This window comes from Acyrthosiphon pisum, chromosome A3, assembly GCF_005508785.2.
Source record: "Acyrthosiphon pisum isolate AL4f chromosome A3, pea_aphid_22Mar2018_4r6ur, whole genome shotgun sequence".
Lineage (NCBI taxonomy): Eukaryota > Metazoa > Arthropoda > Insecta > Hemiptera > Aphididae > Acyrthosiphon > Acyrthosiphon pisum.
The window spans coordinates 11,323,983-11,346,005 of NC_042496.1; the positions used below are offsets into that span (position 1 = coordinate 11,323,983).

At 26.9% G+C, this 22,023-nt stretch overlaps 3 protein-coding genes across 7 annotated transcripts; 1 reads left to right on the forward strand and 2 right to left on the reverse strand.

The window, feature by feature from the left end:
• Positions 1–9,820: 9,820 nt before the first annotated feature.
• On the reverse strand, positions 9,821–12,422 carry LOC100163068 (S-adenosylmethionine sensor upstream of mTORC1). The gene is made up of 3 exons (XM_001951613.5): positions 11,993–12,422; positions 10,865–11,030; positions 9,821–10,724 (listed from the first exon to the last, which is right to left on the reverse strand). Exons 1-3 carry the CDS (start codon positions 12,001–12,003, stop codon positions 9,888–9,890), a joined length of 1,014 nt encoding a protein of 337 aa, XP_001951648.1. The 5' UTR covers positions 12,004–12,422; the 3' UTR covers positions 9,821–9,887.
• A 212-nt stretch (positions 12,423–12,634) lies between these two features.
• Positions 12,635–15,290, forward strand: LOC100167188 (mesencephalic astrocyte-derived neurotrophic factor homolog). Its single transcript, XM_001949506.5, has 4 exons — positions 12,635–12,955; positions 13,070–13,191; positions 14,757–14,898; positions 14,978–15,290. The coding sequence occupies exons 1-4, from the start codon at positions 12,862–12,864 to the stop codon at positions 15,142–15,144; spliced, it is 525 nt and encodes a 174-aa protein (XP_001949541.1). The 5' UTR covers positions 12,635–12,861; the 3' UTR covers positions 15,145–15,290.
• LOC100169234 (histone chaperone asf1) lies at positions 15,279–21,892 on the reverse strand. 5 transcript variants are annotated; one of them, XM_008189872.1, is made up of 6 exons: positions 21,629–21,889; positions 21,500–21,541; positions 18,161–18,283; positions 17,986–18,101; positions 17,751–17,927; positions 15,279–15,645 (listed from the first exon to the last, which is right to left on the reverse strand). In XM_008189872.1, exons 3-6 carry the CDS (start codon positions 18,267–18,269, stop codon positions 15,433–15,435), a joined length of 615 nt encoding a protein of 204 aa, XP_008188094.1. In that variant the 5' UTR covers positions 18,270–18,283; positions 21,500–21,541; positions 21,629–21,889; the 3' UTR covers positions 15,279–15,432. The 5 variants fall into 5 exon arrangements, with proteins under 5 accessions (XP_008188094.1, XP_008188092.1, XP_001949614.1 ...); XM_008189870.1 differs by having other exon boundaries at positions 18,161–18,287; XM_001949579.3 differs by having other exon boundaries at positions 18,161–18,287; positions 21,500–21,892.
• Between the last annotated feature and the right edge of the window lie 131 nt (positions 21,893–22,023).

Below are 22,023 nucleotides of genomic sequence, written 5' to 3' on the forward strand. Positions count from 1 at the left end.
GTACTATATAGAAATCTGTGGTTATTACTTATTAGTTATCAACCTTACAATAATTATTGATTTGTAATTTTTTTTAGTTTCTTTTCTGTTAACACTTGGTTAAGTTGCGACTTGAGGGTTGAAAAAACATTAAGTAATACATTTCACGAAAGGCTATTATTGGAAGTTAGACATATGTTGTCACTTAAAGATGACTTTCGAATTTCTCGGTAATTTTTGAGAAAATTTCAAAGAACTATATTATTAAATTGTATAAGATAATAAATTATGAAATAAATATATAACCAACACGTGATGGACACGGGATACTACTAAAATAATATATTCGCTATAATCAGCAGGTATACCTACCTATATAAATGAACGAAATAACAGTATAATATCGTAAAGGAATTATTTAGTTGTTTAAAATATATAAACTATAAAGCAATAGATTTAAGACACGATGATTAGGTACTTTTAGAAGTATATGGAAAAAAAATATCATATTAACAATGGGATATACAGAATAATATGCTATATATAAAAAGTATGGTAGATAACAAAGTCCGTAACTATAGTAAGGAAACAATTAATTTTCTATTTTACGTCCGTACGTAGGTGGTATAGTACTCTATAAGTAGGTACGAACAAATGTCGAATTGTAAGTCAAAATTATATAATATCATTAGTGAAACATTAATTTATAAAGTCTTACTACGAAGTCGTCTAGTATAGTTTCTAAAATAATACGACAAACACATAAAAAAGAACAGTAAAATAATTCACGGGTGAACATCCGTTTTTAACAACATACATTTTAGATTTTTAATTACAATAAATAAATGATAGAAATAAAAATCTTTAACACTAAAAATATTCACTGTTGATAATTTACAAATTATGACAGCAATACGTCATTACAGCAATATAAATAAACAGCAATATCTAAATGTACATTCGAATAATTAAACATATTTATCTTAATGCAGCGCCTAATAAATATAAATAACCAAGATTTTAAAACTCTAAAGTTTTTATTTAAATTTAAAAAGGTATATTATATAATTTATTTATATATTTAATTATTGACGAAAAATGGGGAAGGGATTTAGGAGTAAAATAAATTATGAGTCTCATATCCATATATGCATATTGCATATAGTAATTTTATGTGTCACATAAAGCATAGTTTAATGTTTAACATGTCTTATGTGACACATAATTGACTATGCATACTTTTAAAGCCTAAAACCAAAGCAATAAATACGTACTTATTTCAAATTTTGGCACTGAAACATAATATTAAATGTACTTCGTCATTGGTCACTGAATTGAATTTGTCAAATTGTAATTGAACGATGAATCGTTTGTAGGCCCTGAAATTGATGCATCCTATTATCTAATGCTTACATACGAAGCTCGTCTTTACAGAAGTTTGATTCATGAATTAAGTATAGAATTTAATGGTACAATTTTTACATTGTATTTTTAGGGAATTTATTGCTTTACGGTCATTTTTTAGTATTTTTGGTGCATTTCATTCATTTTTGTACTTTTTTTTTTTTACATTTATTTGCATTTTCCTTGTTGAAAGTTACACTTTATCGTAACACATTCAGTTTCCATTAGCTTGTCGATTATCATTATCTCAATCGTTTGTTGTCGCAACCTACAATTATTTAATAAACTGTAGGCCGATATTATTTTAGGCCCGGTCAATTAGAAAAAATTTCCCAAAAGTCGATTGAAATATTTCAAACTCCAAAAAAATATTTTTGAAGGCTCCATCGAGAGTAAACATTTTTAAAGAACTAAAACCTATAATAAATACGATTTATGACCCATAAATTGTATAAAACGTAATTATTGTAAAACTTAATTTTTTAAAAAATATATTAAGTCATTATAAAGTAATTTTTAGTATTTCTGTGGTAATTTTTTAAGTCATTTGTCGATGTTTAAAGTTAATTTTAACATTTTTTTTTTGTGTGCATTTTTTTAAGATTTTTAGGTCATCAAGTTCCGTGCCCTAATCATTTCTATTTGATGATAAAAGATTCTAGCGGAGATCTAAATATTTTTTTATAATTTGTATTGTGTTCAGTTAATAAATGATATACAAAGTGGTGAAAAGTCACTAAAATCCTTATTAAATATCCAATTTGGTCGGCATTTGAACTTAAAATGCCTACAAAATATACTGAATTTGAGTTTTTGAGATTTTTAGTTTTCAGTAAAAGACTTACAAGCAACCAGCTTGTAATAAATTGTCAAGCCATAAATCTATTAAAATTGAAAATTTTATAAACTATTAACTAGGTACAAATTAATTTACAAACTTTCATGATTTTGACAAATATTGTTTACACTGCTATATAAGATCAACTTATATGAAATCATGTCCTAGGGTATTAAATTAAAAATATTAAGCATTTTTAACTTCAAAATAATTTGCTTATTTTCATGATTTTGATGAATTTCATAAAAAAATTGAACTTTAATATTGAAAATTTCCCAACTGCTGTAGCACACACGATACGATATCATTAATATTTAATTTTGTTAAATAATAATAATTTGATATCAATAACTTTTTTTTTGTGATAATCAACTTATATATTTTTAAAAATTGTTCTTTTTTTTTTTTTTTGTTCTTTTTTCCTTGGTATTTTTTTCCGATTACCCCTTCTAATACATTAAGGACTACTGGTACAATCAAATATTATATTCTGTGGTACAAACTGAAACTATGCAAAACAATTTTTGGAAAAATGAAATTTTGTGTTTTATTTTTTTTTCTAAATGAATTAAATATTTTAAGTAAGTACACCTTTAAATGGAAAATAATGCCAACAATTCAAATCACATTGATTATTTATATCTACTATTATGACAACATTTTTAAATTAAGAATAAAGTATAATATTTTATTATAATAATTGTATTTGTATTGTAAAAATATTGTTGCCCCCCATCCAGATCTTTGCTCTGGATCCGTGCCTGATCTCCACCATTGACTGTATTCACACATACGGACATGACCATGTCAAAATACACGTACAAAAATATTTTTGCTCCGACACGACAGTACTACAGTAAATACCTATAAAGAAAGAAAACATCGCCTTGATTAAATTTGATAATACAATGATTCATTCAAAAAATATATTTTAATTCACTGTTTAAGTCTGCTTGGAAATAGATTTTCGATTTTATTTTTAGTTAACATATAGGTTTCTGGTATATAATAATTTTCTCAAAATATTCTTAACTCGGCTAAAATTTTAAAAAGTAATGAAAAAATAAAAATAAATTTCCGGACAAACCTAGAAAAGATACATAGGTATACAAATTAAAACTAGTTTTTAAAATTCAAATCGAGCAGCTGAAAGTTGATTTATTTTTCTTGTCTAAGGTCCAAATGCCTACGTGAAAAAAAATACACGTTACTCGAGCCTCCTTGCTTAAAATATAATATAATAAGAATATCAAAGTGACCTTCCTAAAGTACCTAGCAAGTATGAACTAGTCTTTAGATAACATTTCCAATTAGTATGATATATAGGGTCAAGTAATCGATTGAAACTATTAGAGCACTTCTTGTACTAGAAAAAATGATATCAGATGAAACTAAAAAAACAAGCTGTATCATATTGTATAGTAAAACCAATATGTAGGAATTTGTTGCTTTGCTAAGAATCTAAAATAGGAAATAAATTATTTAGTTTATTTTTCTATTGAGCCACTCTATCAATCATCACTCGTCACAATATTGTAATCTTAAATATTGATATCAGATATCTCCGCACGTCCGCACGTCCGCACTTAAATGCCTTCAGTAGTTCAGTGTGTAATAAATACCAAATATGGTGGTAATATTTATTGTATATTGAAGGTACAGATGCGTCATTTATGTTTGTTTTTTAGCCCCTACTTAAAGATTCAAGAGTATCTACAAAAAATATCAGTGCCTTGTTTAATAATTGTTATCTACATGATTAATGATACTACTACTCGATTGTCATACTTGGGTACAATAAATATATTATTTCTAATTCCATGAATCTACAATTTAATTCCAATATCTATAGTTAAAACACAGCTTGATATTACGCGTCTTTCATTTTTTTAATCTCTTGAAAATTAATTTAAACAATTACTAAAGGAATTATTTATTTTAAAAACAACAATCAACCATTTATACCTATTTTGTATATGTTTGTATATTATACCTATTGATTTATAAACTATTATAGAAAAAGAAAACTTTATGACCACGTCCGTATTTTGAATATTTGTATAGGTACACGTCTTATATCCAGCTATTATTTTTAAAATTATAACCTGTACGGCTTAATAGCAATATATACACGACGGTACTATAACACTTTAGGTACCTTCTGTAAAAAAAATTGCAATAAAATTATATTACGATAGGAAAATAAAATATCAACAATAGACTTTCGTAAAATAAAGTATGAACGTAAGACTCAGATTTTTTTTTTTTTTTTTTTTTATTTATTTGAAGTAATCTACAATCTATACATTTCTTAGTATAATAAGTAGGTTTGATAGGTGACAAGTAAGAGTGATGTGAATAATAAGATTAGGGAAGATACCCAGTGGTAACACCCTGTGGACGACTCAGATTTAGATTCCGTTATTTTGTAGAATTGAATGTAGATTAGAATAAGTGTACTTTACCCTCTCACTAAATTATAATCATTATAGGTATAGACTATAGACCAAATTGATAGATAAACGTATAGACATGCAATGTATTGGTCCGTACACAGCTGTGCATTGGAAAGGCCTTATTTTTTCAACCCCAAATAAATTAATAGTATTATGTATCTTGTAAGTTGTAGTATCACAGTATTGAAGTTAAGCTAATAACTTAAAAACTCGAATTATGACTAAGTCTTCTAGTTCATCAAATGTCAATTTTTCAGATCAAAAACACCGCTAGGAAAAAGTGAATACCTTTCCAAATTTAATAAGCTGTATAGAGCAGGGATAGCTTACCCAATAATGATCTTATGAGCCACTTTGGAAATGCATTACGATCCCGCGGGCCACATATTTTTTTTTTTTATTAAAATAGAAAAAATTTACAAATTTCACTTTCGAAAAAACGATTCACATGTGTAAGTTGATTCAAAAGCACTCACAACTTTTGGTGCCAGATTTCTCAAATTCGAAAGTGATTTAATCGAATTAATTATAAAAAATTATGATACTTTATTTAATTATTGCTCATGTAGTTAATGTAGGTAGTAAGAGTACCAAGATAATTAAAAAACAAAATTTGAATTTGTTATAAAATCTCAAAAAGTACCTACTCGCCAGTGTTCATTCGAAGCAATTCATATGAGACAATAGAAGCCATCATTTTCAATTTATACATTCTTGAAAAACTGTACGCATGCATTATCAATTAGGTGAGTAAAAAGAGATTTGAATGCATAATGGCAGTATATTGGCATCGTTTAAAAAAAAAATCCTGTTAGTACAGCCACAATTATACATTATATAAAGATCAAACTTTCAATCAACATTTTTCCAAACAACCGTTACAAAATGGGTTAGTTTAATTGTGACGTGTTTCATGCTAATAAAATATTTTAATCCTACCCCAAAAATTAAGTACCTTAATTATTTGTAGTATATTAATGTATATGAAAAGATAATTAATACAATAATATATTTTCAATTACCGGCAGACCGCTAAGCCGAAAATACCTATTAGGTACCTATTTAAATACAAATATATATATATAAATTGTCAATGTATTTAATGTATCGTAAATATGACTGTATAAGTACAGTACTACAGTGGTGTAATTTTAGGGATGGCAGGGTGGACATTCCCCCCTTTTCATTAGCGGGCCTGCAGGTATGGGCTAGTTTTAGGACTTTGTATATATTAGCTATTAGCTAATAGGTAATATATTTAGGTATCCCTTTACATAATTATTATGTATTAATATTAGGGTTATATGGTTAATAGTGAAAATATTTAAATATGGTAGGTATAGGAACGAGTTGATGAAATATATTATCTGTACAAAATGTTTTAATAATTTGAGTAATTATTCTTGTGTTTATTTTATAAAGGTTATAACTTAAATTGATGTATTATAATATATTAAACTATAGGTATATTAGAACCTATATACGTTTATAATATACCAAATACCAATACAATATTATTATACAGACATATATATAGTGTAGGTGGTTATACCTACCTATAAATAATATATATTATAATTTACTATAGTTTAAACCTTCATAATAATAGGTACCTACCTACGTTGCAGATAAACCTATAACCTGCAATGACCGGTATGTCTGTATTGTCTATATTGACTCTGAATTGCACTCTCAAGCCTTACCTTTATGATAAATAATACCCATCGGTAGGAATTTCAAATGTATTATCTATAATTGTATGGTTTGAATCGAACATGAAAATACATGTACGTTCCTGTCGAAATGGATGATTGTTTTTTAATATGAATAATAATATGATAAACCGAATCTAAGAAAAAAAATTCCGAAATAAAAGCTCCCGGATAAAAAAGCCCCAGAAAAAAAATGTTGGGTACAGCTATAGCTGTTAAAAATAATAATTAATAATAATAAAAATACCTACATAAAATTTGAATGATAATTATTATATTATTTATTATTATAATATTGATAAATATATACATAATATTATATTATATAATATTGCTATGTACATATTTAGTTATTTATATTTTATAAACGGATATAGGTATATCCTTTGAGCTTTGGTAATAAAAATTATAAGTACAGACAGTACAGTAAGTTAATTCTCAATTTGACAAATATTATACTGAAATTAAATAATATTACATTTTAAATGAATTAATAATTTTTTTAAATTAATTGTATTCCTGTTTATAAATCTTAACATCTAAAATTATTTTTTAATAGTGTTTTTTAATTTTGAGTCGAGTCGAGTTTCAATTATTTCGAGTCAAGTCGAGTTCCAATTCGAGTACTCGACAAATGCCGAGTATTGAAAAGATGCGAGTACTAAAGTGTACTAAAAATAGATTTTCCAAAAATATTATATTTTCTTTCATACAGTTATATAATTAATTAAAACTATAGTTATCAATCTAAACTGTCATGTATCACTTTCCTGGTATTCATATCGGATATATGGGTTCTTTCAGTTCTTTATAGTTTTAACATTTATTGTTCAATAAATTACTATTTATAGTATTTTTAATAATAAAAATAAAAACACGAGTACTCGACTCAAATCGAGTACTTGACTCAAAGCGAGTACTCGAATCAAAGCGAGTACTCGATTCAAAGCGAGTAAGTCCAAAAAAAATTCAGTCGAGTCGAGTACTTTAACTCGACTCGAAAATTTTTCCAAAGTCGAGTACTCGACCAACACTATTTTTGAACTAAAATATTTTATACCTACTAAAGTAATATATAGGTACTACTATTATCAATTTTATAAGTAATAACTATTAACTAATAAGTAATAACATTATCTATCTAGACGGGAAAAAGTAATAACACCACAATTATCTATATTTAGTGGGAGGTAATTTCGACGAATATATTATAAGTAACAAATTTGTTTAGATTTCACTGTAAAATTAAAATATGATTTAATAGTCTATCATATTATATAGCCCACCCCAAAAATTATTTCTATATACGCCACTGGAGTGAATTGCCTTCTTATAAAATGTCAAGTTAATATTATTATCTAGGCCAGTGTTTCCTAAAGGGTGTGCCGTGAAATTTGAAAGGTGTGCCGCGACAACTTGAACTTTTTTTTATAAAAAAACTTAAAATGATTTAAAATATATAATACAAACAAAAATAATTAATACAAAAATTAACTTTACACGTACATTTTGATATATTATGTGGGGCGAGCCCCTTTTCGACCAAAAATGTACCCTTCCCTTTACGGCCGATTCACTTTACGACTAAATTTAAAAAAGGTCGTTTCCGTTTTTGACCAAAACAAAAAGTTATATAATATTATGTAAAAAAATAAAATAGTTGGTACGTAATTTTTGTAAAATTATGACAATTATAATTATTAACATTATTTTTATGTTAATAAGTCATAATATGTATAATTTTTTATGAGGAAATTAAATAATAATATATAATCTTTGTCAACAATTAGTAAATATAATAGTACCTAATGTGTATAATATATAAAAAAATAAACTAATTGTTGTAAAATAATGGGAAATATTATTAACAATAATTATTATAAATTAATATTACATCACCTATCAAATAATTAATGACAAAAGTTATATATAGATTCACCACATAACAGAAGAACTTTAGCTGTGAAATATTATCGTTTTTATTTTTTCTATATAGAAAATTCGGAACTACAAAAAAAGATATTGAAGTTTGAAAAACACAAAAAATAATGGATTTTGAAACAACAAGAACTTTTTTTCATATAAGGGATGCCAAAAAAACACCAAATAGTTGTTAACACATACGTCAACTTCAATAGGTATTATTAATTTGTATATGACTTGCAAAGTAAAGAATTTATTGTCTTATTATAATAAATACAGATAACATACATTTGATAATGGACATTGGTTAATAAGAGTATAATTATAAAACTATTTTCCTAGTTTTTATGCTGTATTTCTAACACTGTTTCTGATTAAATGTTATTTACAACATCCCATTCAATATTTAAAATGGACAAATCAGTAAACCAATGTTTATTGTAACATACTTGTCTCCGAACAATTTGTAATTTGTTGCATACCGCTAGGTACTTAAAAACTGAGTTATCATGTCGCAGAACTTTTTGGAATTGTATTTGAAATAATTTGTTTAAGTTAAGAAAAGCCCCTTCTTTAATGAGTTTTTCTGTAAAATTACAAAATAAAAAAAAATCCCACATAAAATAAAGAATTCACTCATTTCTCACATTATTTTTGGTTTTACAATAGTGCCCAGGGAGTGCTAATTTAATATTGTTTCACAGTAACCCATAGCCTACAGGTCATCTCCGCAAGGTTCAGGTAGCAGGGATTTTCAACTATAAATAATGAAACTAATAAGACTGTTATTTTATTTATATAAATTACACATGGTCCCACTGTGATAGTAAATGGTAATAAGACTGCTAAGTCCTAAAATGCAGGTGCAAGTGTGCAGACTGCAGAACCATCTCTGGAGTTTTGTATTGTTGTATACTAGTATATGTTTCACTTTTGATTTTAAGGGTATCATCCATATAGTCAGAATAGATGGTTAATGGTTATTTACAGTAGTTGGGAGTACTGCGCTAATTGTAGCGACGCTACTTTATTTGTAGCGATTGACATAGCGTCGCAACATTACGCCTTAGATAACAAAATACTATAGCGCGCTAAACATTTCCGATTAGCGTAGCAAAAATTATCATTATTTTGTTGCTACCTAGGTACGATCTAATTGCTGATTATTAAAATATAAATTATGATTATATTTATTTATTTAAATTATGATAATGATGAGTGTATTAGTGAAGTTTTTGTCCTGGGTCCTGTCTAGTGACCAAATGTCAAATCAGTACAAACTACAAACACTAGTTTTCAATGAGAAACATTTTTAAAAATGTAGCGAAAAAGTAGCGATGGCGATAGCGAGCTACTTTTTTGGGGGAGTAGCTGTAGCGTTATCGTGCCACAAAAAACTAGTAGCGTCCCGATCACTGGTTATTCATTAGTTCAGAAAATAAATATATAATTTTCCAATTTATTTCTAAAAATGTAAAAAACAAATTAAATTTAAATACACAATAATATCCAATTATAGGTTAAGCATAAAACTGTAATTTAAAAAATTCCAAATTGTATTTAACAATACTTTACTTATATATTAATTAATTCAGAAAATAAGTTGGCAACCTCATCATCATCTTCACGCTGTATTATAGTTGTTGATGGTTCATTCATTTTGTCATAATTTCTAGAGTCTTGTGGGATTGTTATTAATTCTTCAATGTTATTTATAATATTCAGAGAATGCAACCAATTTCTGGGAATTTGTTTAAATAAACATTTTCTAAATACCATACAATGTATATGAGTAAGTTTTTCATATTTGATACGCCAAAATCCTAAGTTACTTAATGATATTTTCCAATTTTTCATTATTTTGGAATTATATGATGCATGACTAGAATCAGGCGTTGCAATAACTAATAAACCACCTGATTTAAGAACATTATAAGCTTTTTCACAGCATTTATACCTTTGTTGTGGTAATGGAAAATATTCAAGAAATAAAGAAAATACGACTATATCAAAGGTGGACAATGGTAATGTTTGACAAACATTATCAAAAATATTTAACTTAACATCCAGAGGTACTGTTAGAAAATCACATTTAACAACGTTTTTGATAGCTGGTGCTATATCTATAGGCAACACTTTATATGATAAATACTTATGAAAAGGATTATAACAACTTCCTACATCAAGTAGATAAAAAGGATTTTCAGGCATACAGATTATATCATCGGTGCTCCAAAATACATTAAATCTTTGAGCTAAGGATTTTTCTCGGATTATTTCATGTGTATAATCTTCTTGAAAATATTTTAATATATTGTTTGATATCCATGAAATTCTACAACTTGAAGGTTCGTTTTTATTATTTGTATCCCAAAACTGTGATGCAAGCTTGTGCATAGTATTAGAATAACTCTGAAACATATAAATATAAATAAGCAATACAATATACAGACAAATTTTAAATGTCTAAAGTTATTGTTTGAGTGAAAAACAAAAAAGCAAGTAAATACTAATTAAGTATTAATTTGAAGTATACAAAACAATTGTTTTACTTTTAAAAGTGAATCATCTGAGCAGTGATTTTGCCATGCTTCGTCAGCACCTATTTTCATAGAGTTTAATCTTAATTTTAGATGACACTTTTTAATAAACTCTGCATGTTGTATGTGCTCGCTATCTACTGGCTTACGAGTATTTTTTTTTCCTTTCTTGTCGATTCTAAAACACATTTTTAAATTTATTCAAATGTTTATGACAAGATGTATAATTTTTAAGTTAGTGATGTATACAATGTGCGAGGATGTTTGGATGTTAAAACGGGTATCCCACCATGATTGGGCTTATTTTTTATTATATCAAACAATACGGGCTACAAGTCTACGGACTAATGAATCATTGACATGTATTTATAGATCTATGTATAGTTTTAAAGCTGCATATGATTGTCACTTGTATATTTTAACAAGTTAGGACAAAAACCAAAAAAAAAGTTATGAATTGTTCTATATTTTCAATTTTGATAATAATGATTAGTGATAGTACAAAACTTTTTTGTTAATTTAAGTTATTACTATACTTCATGAAGTTTTTTTGATAGGTATACCACCCCTCTTCTTAAATATTTCGGTGCATACCATGTTTTTAAGTTAACTATTTCTCGTAAAATATAATAATTCTAAAAAACAAATTTAAAAATTTAAAAATATGACTACCTATTATTAATGATACTATTAATACACGAATATTAAAAACATTTAAAAACGAAACACTTTACATAAAGGTAGAACCATAGATATACCTATATTGTAGAAAATATTATGGTCTTCAAGTGTATTTAAAAATTCCAAAATTCAGGATTTGAATATAATATACATAATTTAAGTATTCAAATAGGGTAAGCATTCTTAAAAAATTACTCTGTACATTATTATATTAAGGCTCTAGGTATAGAACCGTGGAATTAAGATACCAAACTATAAAATATTAAAAATAGGTTTGTGACACAGTTTAATTGATACATGTGGGTAGGCCGTAGGCATCAACAAAATTATTGTATATGCCTAAAACGTAATATTTGTCATAAGTCATAATAATATGTATAAAGTACATCATGATTCATGACAAATATTTTACCATTTTTAATTTTTTTACTATAGATGTATACTGTATAGAATACTTACGTAATTGACATATTAATAACACGTCGTTATGAACTCAATACTATGTTTACATTCAAAATTATCGATACAATTCTTTAATTAATCTAGACTTATCCAAAAACAACTAGTTTATATTTTAACGAATAAAAATATATTAAATGTTAAAAAACTTATAAAATAAATAAGAGATTAGCATGTATAAGTACAAGAATTTCTCATTTTCAATTTGATTTAAAAATTCTTTGATCTTTCGAAAGAATCTAGTTTTTTTATGTCATATAAAAATCATGGGTTGGAGCGTAGACAGAACCACGAATATATTGATATAATATAATTGATTTAAGATACCTTTGATCATCAACAGAACACAGAGTGAATGATCAATGCCCAAAGAATTAAAGAAATGGGAAAAATTAATAAAAAATCCCACAATTAATATTGTTATTAATAATAATATTATATCAATCCACTTGGATATTATCACAGAATAATTGTTAACATTCTGTCTTATTATCTACATCGTGGTTCTATGGTATGATTAAATGTACGCGTTCCATACTTCAATCATACCGGAGTGACGGACCAATGAGATTTCGCCAAGTCGTGTTTGGATTATATGCTAAAACAGTGGGATACTATTATATTATATGTATTTGATAAGTTCAAAATTAGTGATGTGTCTTTAAAATTTGTTAACGCTTGTCCGCTTCATTAAAATTAAAAAGTATTAATTGTCGTGAACGACTTTTTAAAAAATACTAAAACAATCTTTTTTTGTACTCAATCCCTATATTTTTCTATAATATACATATAAATAAATTTAGTTTATTTATAAACAAATAATAACTTGACATAATTCTGAATATTGAGTTGTAAAATTCTATTTGACAATGGATAAACACATATTGTTGGTATGTGTGTTTTTCATTGTATTTCATGTATTTCAAGCACAATCGCGAACATTTACCGAAGAAGATTGTCCTGGTAAGTAACTAACTATATTATTTTTAATATGCTAGTGCTAAGGTTTTTTTCTCCAGATCTAAAAGCCAGCGATAAACCATAATACCTAATTTATAATTGTATTTATATTTTTAGTTTGCGTACTTACAATTGATAAGTTTTCAAAAACACTTGAAGGCGAATTAAATCCAAAAAATATTGAAGAACAATTCAAAAAATATTGTTTGTCTACAAAGATTGATAAGGAAAAAAGATTGGTAGGTATTCAAATATAATATATTTTCACCTTATTAAACGTTTTAGATGTGTGGTGCTCTCAGTTATTGAAATATTATTTTTTCTGAAGGAATACATTTTGGGTATTAACAGTTATTTTAAAAGATTTGTGTAGCAATTTCTGGATTTGAAATCTTATTTAATTCAATTCTTCATAGAGATTATTTTTGATTTTATTTTAGCATAAGGACAAGTAATTTAGATATTTAATATACCTATTATCATAGAACAATTTTCAAAAACATTGTGTTTAATCCCAGTTGTTTCAATAGAAAATAGTACTTCAACTTATTATAGTTGAATTTCTCATAATATTCAAGTGTCAGTAATGAGGGACTACTTTTCTCATAACTACATATGTTACAATTATTTAAAAAAAACAATATTTATATGCTTATTGAACGGTAAAAAATTAAAAAAAAAGAAACATTGATATTTTACTGAGTTCTGCTTGGAATTGATTTTTTGAACATTGTGATGTTTGCGTGTCATCACAACATATCACTACTCTGGGCTGGGATAATGCTCAACATCTGGTTGTGTTGTACCCTTAGACCTTATACTAATAGACGAAATATCTAGGCATGATGCGGGTGGGTGGTGCGGTTTGTGTTACAGCGATAAATATATATTATATACAGTAATATAATATAGAGTATTGTATCATCTAGTGCGCATGTGCGGTGTACGTTGTACTACCTTGATCAACGCCGTCACGCTTGGACGCCAGAACTACAACCACGTCTCGTCTATTGGTATAAGGTCTATGGTTGTACCTTGTCATACTTTTATAATTTTTTTAACTAATAATATAATATATCAGGTGGTTTAAGTGTCTACACTCATTATTTCAAAAACTCAACTTTTTTTTTTAATAAATGCAATTTAAAAACGACATTTCTGAAGAAAATTTATTTTTTTATTTTTTATTGTTATACTTTTTTACTTTTTCAATTTTGTATTCCTAATCAAGAATATTCTGAGTATTACAATCTATAAAGATCAATTTTTTGACAAGTAGTTTATTATTTACAAGTTATAAGGTCAGATGAGTAGAGCAGTGTAACTGATGAACTACTAGTCCGTAATTTGATCTAAATAGATTGTGATACTCAGAATAATATTCTTGCTCAGGAATTTATATATATATATTTTTATTTAAATATACAATCTGTAATATATGTTTACAATAAGTATATGTGAGTTAATACGAAAAAAAGACAGCGAGTAACATGAATAAAGAAATTAACCAGCAGTAATACATTTGAAACTCGGGAATATAAAATTTAAGAAAAAGTATGGTAACATCCAAAAAAGTAAAAAAAATTATAATTTCTTCAGAATTTTTGTTTTTAAATGACATTGGTATTTTATAAAAAGAATATTTTCAAAAAAAAAAAAAAAAAGGTTAAAATTTTATAAATAATGAGTGATTGGATTACCCTTCAGTGCACTTTTTCCATGTGGTGTTGGAAAAAAATTGTATTTACAATTTATAATACCTAATTAACATTTATGTATTATTTCATATTATTCAAAATTCTAGTGTTACTATTTGGGCGGATTAGAAGATTCTGCAACTGGTATATTAAGTGAAATGTCAAAACCTTTATCGTGGTCCATGCCGGCACTTAAAATCTGCGAACGCTTAAAGAAAATGGATGCTCAAGTCTGCGATATTAAATATGGTATGTTGGTAAAATTTTCAATTATTATTCATAAATATTTAGCCAATTTGCTTTAAATACAAAATTTATTTCATTTTAGACAAAGAAATCGATTGGAAAACAGTCAACTTAAAGAAGATGAAAGTTAAAGATTTGAAGAAAATATTAGATAACTGGGGAGAGATTTGTGATGGTTGTTTAGAAAAGACAGATTATATCAAAAGAGTTGAAGAATTAAAACCATCTTACGTCAAGGAAGAGTTATAAATAATACAAATTATTATCCTACGCATTGTATAAATTTGCTAATTTTTTTAATACAATATTGTTTTTTGTATTGTGTTCCATAATTTATTTAAGATATAAAATAAAGGGCTGAAGTTTAACAAAACCAAACAAAATTGAATAAAAAACGTCTTTATTTTATTTCAATTTTAAATTAATTCCTTTTATATTTATTACATGATTAACACTTCTTTTACTTTTTTTTTAATAAAATGTAGCATTTAGAAAAAATATTGATATTAAAATAGATGAGATATTGGATCAGTCGATTTACAATACTTCCATTGGACTTTGACTAAGGCTGTTGTCTGCATGTGAAGATAACAAAGATGACACTTCTTCATCCATTTCTTGTAAGTTTGAATCTTCATTTTCGTGACAGGTAGTTTGTATTCCATTACTAGTAGTAGGTTGTTCTGAGTCATCCCAATTAATCTTAAACCTTGTTACCCTAGGTTCAGTACCCAATATATTTCTTGTCATCTAAAGCAGATACAATTGAATCACTTATTTAGATTTTAAAAATACAATTAACTATGAAATATGAATATACAAAATGATAATAGTAATATTAATATAAGACCAGGGGTCGGCAACATTTTTGTAGGAAAGTTATTTTTCAAATTTTTTTTTTAGTTGTCATTATTAGGGTAATTATAGCTTTTTTTTAAAAATACCTTATTCAACCAGAAATAATAATTTATTTGTTGTTTATACAATAAAGTGGATTCTGCCGAATATGGGCAAAATGGTCAAGACCCAATTCCAATGTATACAAACTAATTTCGGTTTATATGGGCAAATGAGTTTGGACCCAACGTGTCCACAATAAGCAGAATCTATTGTATATCATTTATATTATAAAGAAAAAAAAAAGTGTTGATGCTAATCCTAAAGAGCCGCAAGGTTGCTGACCCCTGGTCAGACTATAGGCACTATGCCCAAACTTAAAACCTATAAATAAAATACCACGTTCTATGTTTTTTATAAGTATTTGGTAGTGATAAAAATTATGTACATGACTTAATCCGTCCAGATTATTAGAACTCAATATTTTAATAACAATTCAAATCTTAATTGATGAGTAAAATAAATGTGCCAATTTTTTTTTATTTTAAAACAAATTTTTACGAGTTTTTATATTTTGTATAAGCATTTATTCATTATAAATTGATAAAAATACTTAAAAAAAAAAATTAATTTCATAAGTTATTAGTTGGGTTACATTAAATTACTTTATAATGCAAAAAATTATAAAAATAAAATGGAAAATGGAGTGTTTGTTGTATTTTTAAAACTAACGTAGCCAACTGTAAAGAAAACAATTGTCAATTACTTTACACAACATATAATTTGACCAGAATTATTTCATTTAAATAATTTAAGCCACTCAACTATTATACAATTCTATTACAAATGTTTCATATTTTAAAACTACATTTCAATAAATATAAGTGACCTACTATCGATTCCACTAGTAATTATTTATTGAATTTCTAAAAAACTTTATTTTCTACCTCAAAATTTTAAAGTAAAATAAATTATATAATAATAAAAAGTTAAAAATATATAAAATATTATTTTGCTAAGAATATATAGCACTATGTTGTTATTAATTTTAATAAAAATTTGCTGTCATAGATATGCGTCTCTTTATAGAAAAATGAAAACATTTTTTTTTTCTCCCTGTAAATAATTAGTCAGATATTTTTTTAGAACATTCTAATATATCTATATCAAAATTCTAATGCGCCGTTTTTGAATTATTATTTAACTATGTGTACTAGGATACATAGGTCCACGATAATGGCTTTGGTATATGGTCTAGTATGAGGGCTATGATGGTCTGAAAAGTTTAGTAATTATAATTTATTTTTTTAGCATTTTATTATTTATAAAAGTTATTTTGGGGATAATAAACATTAGATCTAATATATTATATATATTACAACTGTTTTATATTTTTGTAAAACCATTTATGAGGATTATAATCTTTAAAAATCCTATTATAATAACACAGAAACTATACTCTGTTCAAAATAAGAACAGTATTCGGCAGCATGTGCGTGGCTTTGTTCCGTGGCAGCGCCCAACGCGTCGCCGTACTGGGGACGGTGTCAGACCATATGTCTGACCGCCGCCGCTGACTTCTGTTCTTACTTTGAACAGACTATATAAATTGTGATTGAGATATACAATTTTTTTCTAAAAAATCATTTGCTTAAAAATTTACAATAAAATATGCTGGGTGTCCTATTAAATGGTGTAAGAATTTAATTAGTTGAAAACATGGTTCTTAAAATAAATGATTAAAGGAAAAAATAGAATTATTTTTGAATTGGACATGCTTCGTGCCATCATTGAAATGGTTTTTATTTTTCCATATGGATTATTACACGGTCCTCACAATATAACTAGAATTTGCCTGAATTTTGAAACTTAATAAATAGCTGGCAGGGACACCTTTAAGGTTAGTATCATGACATGTATGATATTTAAAGAAAATCTGATTGGTATTTCATTATATAATCAATTGACAATTCATAAAAATAATTATTTTAGTAATTTAATTTGCTTTTTTATAATACCTTATCAAATTGAGGTGTAGCTGGAGGATTTTCTTGCAGTTCTTGATCAGTATATTCATTGTTAATGAAGTATCCAACTCTAACAAATTCCTGATTACGATAGCAACAAGTTAATAGTACAACAGTTACACCAACAGCATCTTCTACAGGAATTTTGGACACATCTGGAGGATTTGCCTAAAAAATTTGTTTATGTATAGAACTAGAAAATTAAATATTAATATGTAATCGTTACTTCAAAAACAAACATATGTCTTCCTTCAGGAACAGGACCAACATAAATAGTATCTAGTATTTGATCGTGTTCTTCACTTTCAGCAGATCCAACATAAATCATTTTCCATTCCAAATCTAAAAACCATAATATATGAAAAATGCATCGGAAATAAATAGGTATTCTTCGATAATACCTTCGTTTAAATCTTCAATACACTCAAACGTAAGTTCAAATTGAAAAGGATTTAAAAATGGAGACGGATTATCTAAGACAACCACATTTGACAATTGTACTTTAGCCATGATGTTATTGATATCTGCCTAAGAGAAAACAAATATAGATATTATATTTTTATATAATTTTAAATGTTAATCTAATATACTTAATATTATGATGTATAATGTTCAATCCGTATTCAATATTACTAATATTAGCTTATTATTTTTGTTTATAAGCATTTTAAGTTAACATAAATACCTACCTAAGCATACTAATAGTGGACTATTTTATACACCAAATAATATCTGCTTATTGAAACTATTAATATATAGATACTTATAAATTAATTAAAAAATTAGTTTAATTCATTATTATTACATACACATAACGATAATAATGTATGATGAAGAGGAAAAAATATACAGACGATATTGATGGAAAGCAAACTTCATAATATAATTTACAGATAAAATATGCATGGAGATACCTAGATATTTAGGAATTTACTGTTCCATGTGGGGACGCCCTTCTCCGAGGAACAGAGTAGGTACAAAAAAGTATTAAACCAGAGAATTCTAATGGAAAATTATTTAGACGTAGAATCCTTCATAAAAACATTTTAATTTCATCTTTTGGTAGGTTCTTATAATAGCTTTTAATTTTCAGCCTGAATGTATATATGATTGAGACTGTAATTAGATATATGAAGGACTATCAATTAATTTTCTGAATACAGTGTTATGGAAGGTTTGATTTTTTTGCATTCCCTCATAATTAATGAACATATTAAGTGCACATAATTAAACAAGAATATATATTAGAAGCATAGTATTGATGTTTGTATGATAATTTTTAGCGATTAATATGTTTGAAATGCACATGCATGATTTAATCCTGTACCTACATAATATACATGTGCAATATTATGTATTTTATGCATATGCCAGAGGTACATGGTAAATACATTATAGACAAAATGTATAAAAGATATCTGTAAATAAATATTATACAGAAATCTAAAATCGAAATACGGGTAGCGTAAGCGGAACTAGGGATGAGGGGCTGGAGGGGCTTAGTCCCCCAGAAATAAATTATTCAATTGTTTCCTAAAATATTAATAAACCTTTTAAAATTCAACTGCATCTAATCCTCATTTTATTATTTGGGAAAAAATTATTTTGACGTGACAACGTCTTATAATTCGATGGAGCCGGCTGCACGCACGAAAAAACATGACTCATGCGTCGTTACCTCGCTGTGAGGCGTTCCATTCACGTAGGCTACCCAACATCAGTTGTCACGCGCGTAGAGGCGACCGTCGGACGGAGTGGGGTGGCAATTTGTACGGTGTGCTGCCAACACACACGGTCGTCGTCAGCCGATTCATTATTATTAAAGACCGGATTTATATTCTCTTAAAATACCCAAAAATATGATGCTCATATTCTCTAAAACACATTCAAATATTCTCATTATATTCTCTCAAAACACTCCCTTTCATTTCCTACTTTTCCTATCATCGTCCTATTCTCAACAGAATAACACAAATTGTAAGAAGTTAAATATCACACATGTTTAAAAGTTGTAAAACAATTGCTCAACGCACATTCATACTTGTAAAAACTATTAAATTGTAAAAAAAAAAAATTGACATAATTTATTGTATTTATGCGTACAAATAAATGTAACTTTATCAATTCCATTGTGATTTCCATTTACCTCCTTCTCTATATACATACAAATCTATTAAACAAATGAAATTAAAATTTTATTTTGAAAAATGCTACCATTCCTTCAGTATTTTCTTAACACGTTGTCACGCTCAACTATCGTCAGTAAACCGACTTTACAGACAACCGATTTTTATTTTAAGTTCATATTTGTTTTATATTATGATAAATAAAATTAGCTGTAAGTATGCCTGTATTTATTTTTGTATAAGAAGACGTGTGAGTATGTGCTGTCTCCGTCTTACAAGTCCATAACATAGCAAATTGTACGTTCAGCAAAACACGTGTAGCTCCGTTAATTTAAAAATTAGAGTAAATTTACCTCTTATAAAATCTAAAGGTAAGATTATTATCTAGGCAACCTCAAAGGCTTTTTATTATATTTTAATTTTTAAGCGAGTTATGAGTACTTAGTTAGATATACAAACAATTTACAATTTTACAATACTCATAGTTTGCTTTAAAATTCAAAAATAATGAAACTCCCACGAGGTTGCCTAGATAGTGATCTTACCTTTAAATTTTATAAGAGATCAATTCACTCCAATTTTTAAACTAACGGAGATACACTTGTTCTGCTGAGCGTAGAATTTGCTATGTTACGCACTTGTAAGACGAAAACAACACACCGGTATCACGTTCTCTTAAACATTAACAAAAATAATCTGATGGTATAAATGTTGGTATTCAAAAATGTTATTGGTGATAAAACAAAGGACTTAAATTTTATAGGTAAAAGATAATTTGTGCCAATGGTACAAGTAGCTATTACTATGCCGATTATATCCATCACATCAGAACGCTGCTTTTCAGCTACAAGGAGGTTAAATACATACTCACACAGTCACGCTCCACAAAGAACCAAGATCGGTTTATTAACTTATCAATACATCATATTGAGATTCAAATTAATAAAATATTAAAAATATTTACTGACAAAAATAAAACAAAAATCTTAACTAAAATTAAAGTTAAGTAAACAAATATTGGGTTTTTTTTTAAAAATATTTTTTATAGTTCTAAAAGAAAATATAAGGGGGTGTGGTGGCAAAGTTCCTACAGGGTTATTTTCAGGTAATATCAGGTGGGATCGGTGGGGGATACAGTCGACCCACCCAACATCTTAGCCCTAGTTGCGCCACTCACAGGTAAGTATATTTATAAAATAAAAGTAAAAAAATGAAATAATAAAATAAATTTAGGTAGGTAGAGTAAAATAAACACAATATAAATAAATTATGATTAGGTTATGTACCTATAGTTATCTTCACTAAATACAACAACTTATATAGCTAGTAATAAATGATAAAGAAAATCAACAACAGAATAAAACTACTAACAATATTATACATAAGAGGCCTTTGAAGTTGTTTATAATTAGATTGATGAAGAAAATATTTACAAACCAAGTAAAAAATAAACTGGGAACATTGAAATTATTGACAAATCTCTACGCTTAAAATAGTGTTTATAAGTAATAGCTAAAAGTAAAACATGATTATACCTAGTACCTACCATGATATTTTGAGAATAAAATAAATAACTAATTAATTTGCCAAATCAGTTTAGGTTAATATACTCACGGTAAGTAAATTTGAAGTATTACGCTGCTGACCCTTAAAATACTAAAAATAATAGATGCTGGAATGCAATTAATCTGTACGACAGTACAATGTATAAATAAAATAATTATTATTTTAAAAAAAACCCACCTATTTAATACAAAACGTATTTAATTATAATACACAACACTAACGAAAAAAAAAAACGTTTAAATTTATGATTTGGAAAAACAGCTCACGCGTATTTTCAAGTTTCAACGGAAGACACAACCGCTACTAAGAACTAAAGCACACGAAAATTAATAACAGAAAAAGCGATTAGTGACATTATACCAATAGGCAATAGCGTTTGTATTTATGTTCATTGACCATTAGTCATTACGCCATTACGGTATTTGAGCATAGAGCATTTTGTTAACAAAAAACAAAATAGTTTTTCCCTCCAATCAGCCATTTTTTTTTTATCAATCAAGGCAGCTGTTTTAGGAATCAAGGAGATTGTACATACATCATTTAAGCATAGGGTTGCTACAACAGCTACTACA

What these genes read in the sequence shown, in the direction of transcription:
- LOC100167188 (XM_001949506.5), top strand. Translation starts at nt 12,862, where the DNA reads ATGGATAAACACATATTGTTGGTATGTGTGTTTTTCATTGTATTTCAT. An exon ending in TTGATAAGGAAAAAAGATTG is followed by an intron (nt 13,192 to 14,756) that starts GTAGGTATTCAA and finishes TCAAAATTCTAG; the next exon opens with TGTTACTATTTGGGCGGATT. An exon ending in AGTCTGCGATATTAAATATG is followed by an intron (nt 14,899 to 14,977) that starts GTATGTTGGTAA and finishes ATTTCATTTTAG; the next exon opens with ACAAAGAAATCGATTGGAAA.
- LOC100169234 (XM_001949579.3), bottom strand. Translation starts at nt 18,269, where the DNA reads ATGGCTAAAGTACAATTGTCAAATGTGGTTGTCTTAGATAATCCGTCT. An exon ending in TATTGAAGATTTAAACGAAG is followed by an intron (nt 18,102 to 18,160) that starts GTATTATCGAAG and finishes TATGGTTTTTAG; the next exon opens with ATTTGGAATGGAAAATGATT. An exon ending in CTACACCTCAATTTGATAAG is followed by an intron (nt 15,646 to 17,750) that starts GTATTATAAAAA and finishes TATCTGCTTTAG; the next exon opens with ATGACAAGAAATATATTGGG.
- LOC100163068 (XM_001951613.5), bottom strand. An exon ending in CAGATGATTCACTTTTAAAA is followed by an intron (nt 10,725 to 10,864) that starts GTAAAACAATTG and finishes TATATGTTTCAG; the next exon opens with AGTTATTCTAATACTATGCA.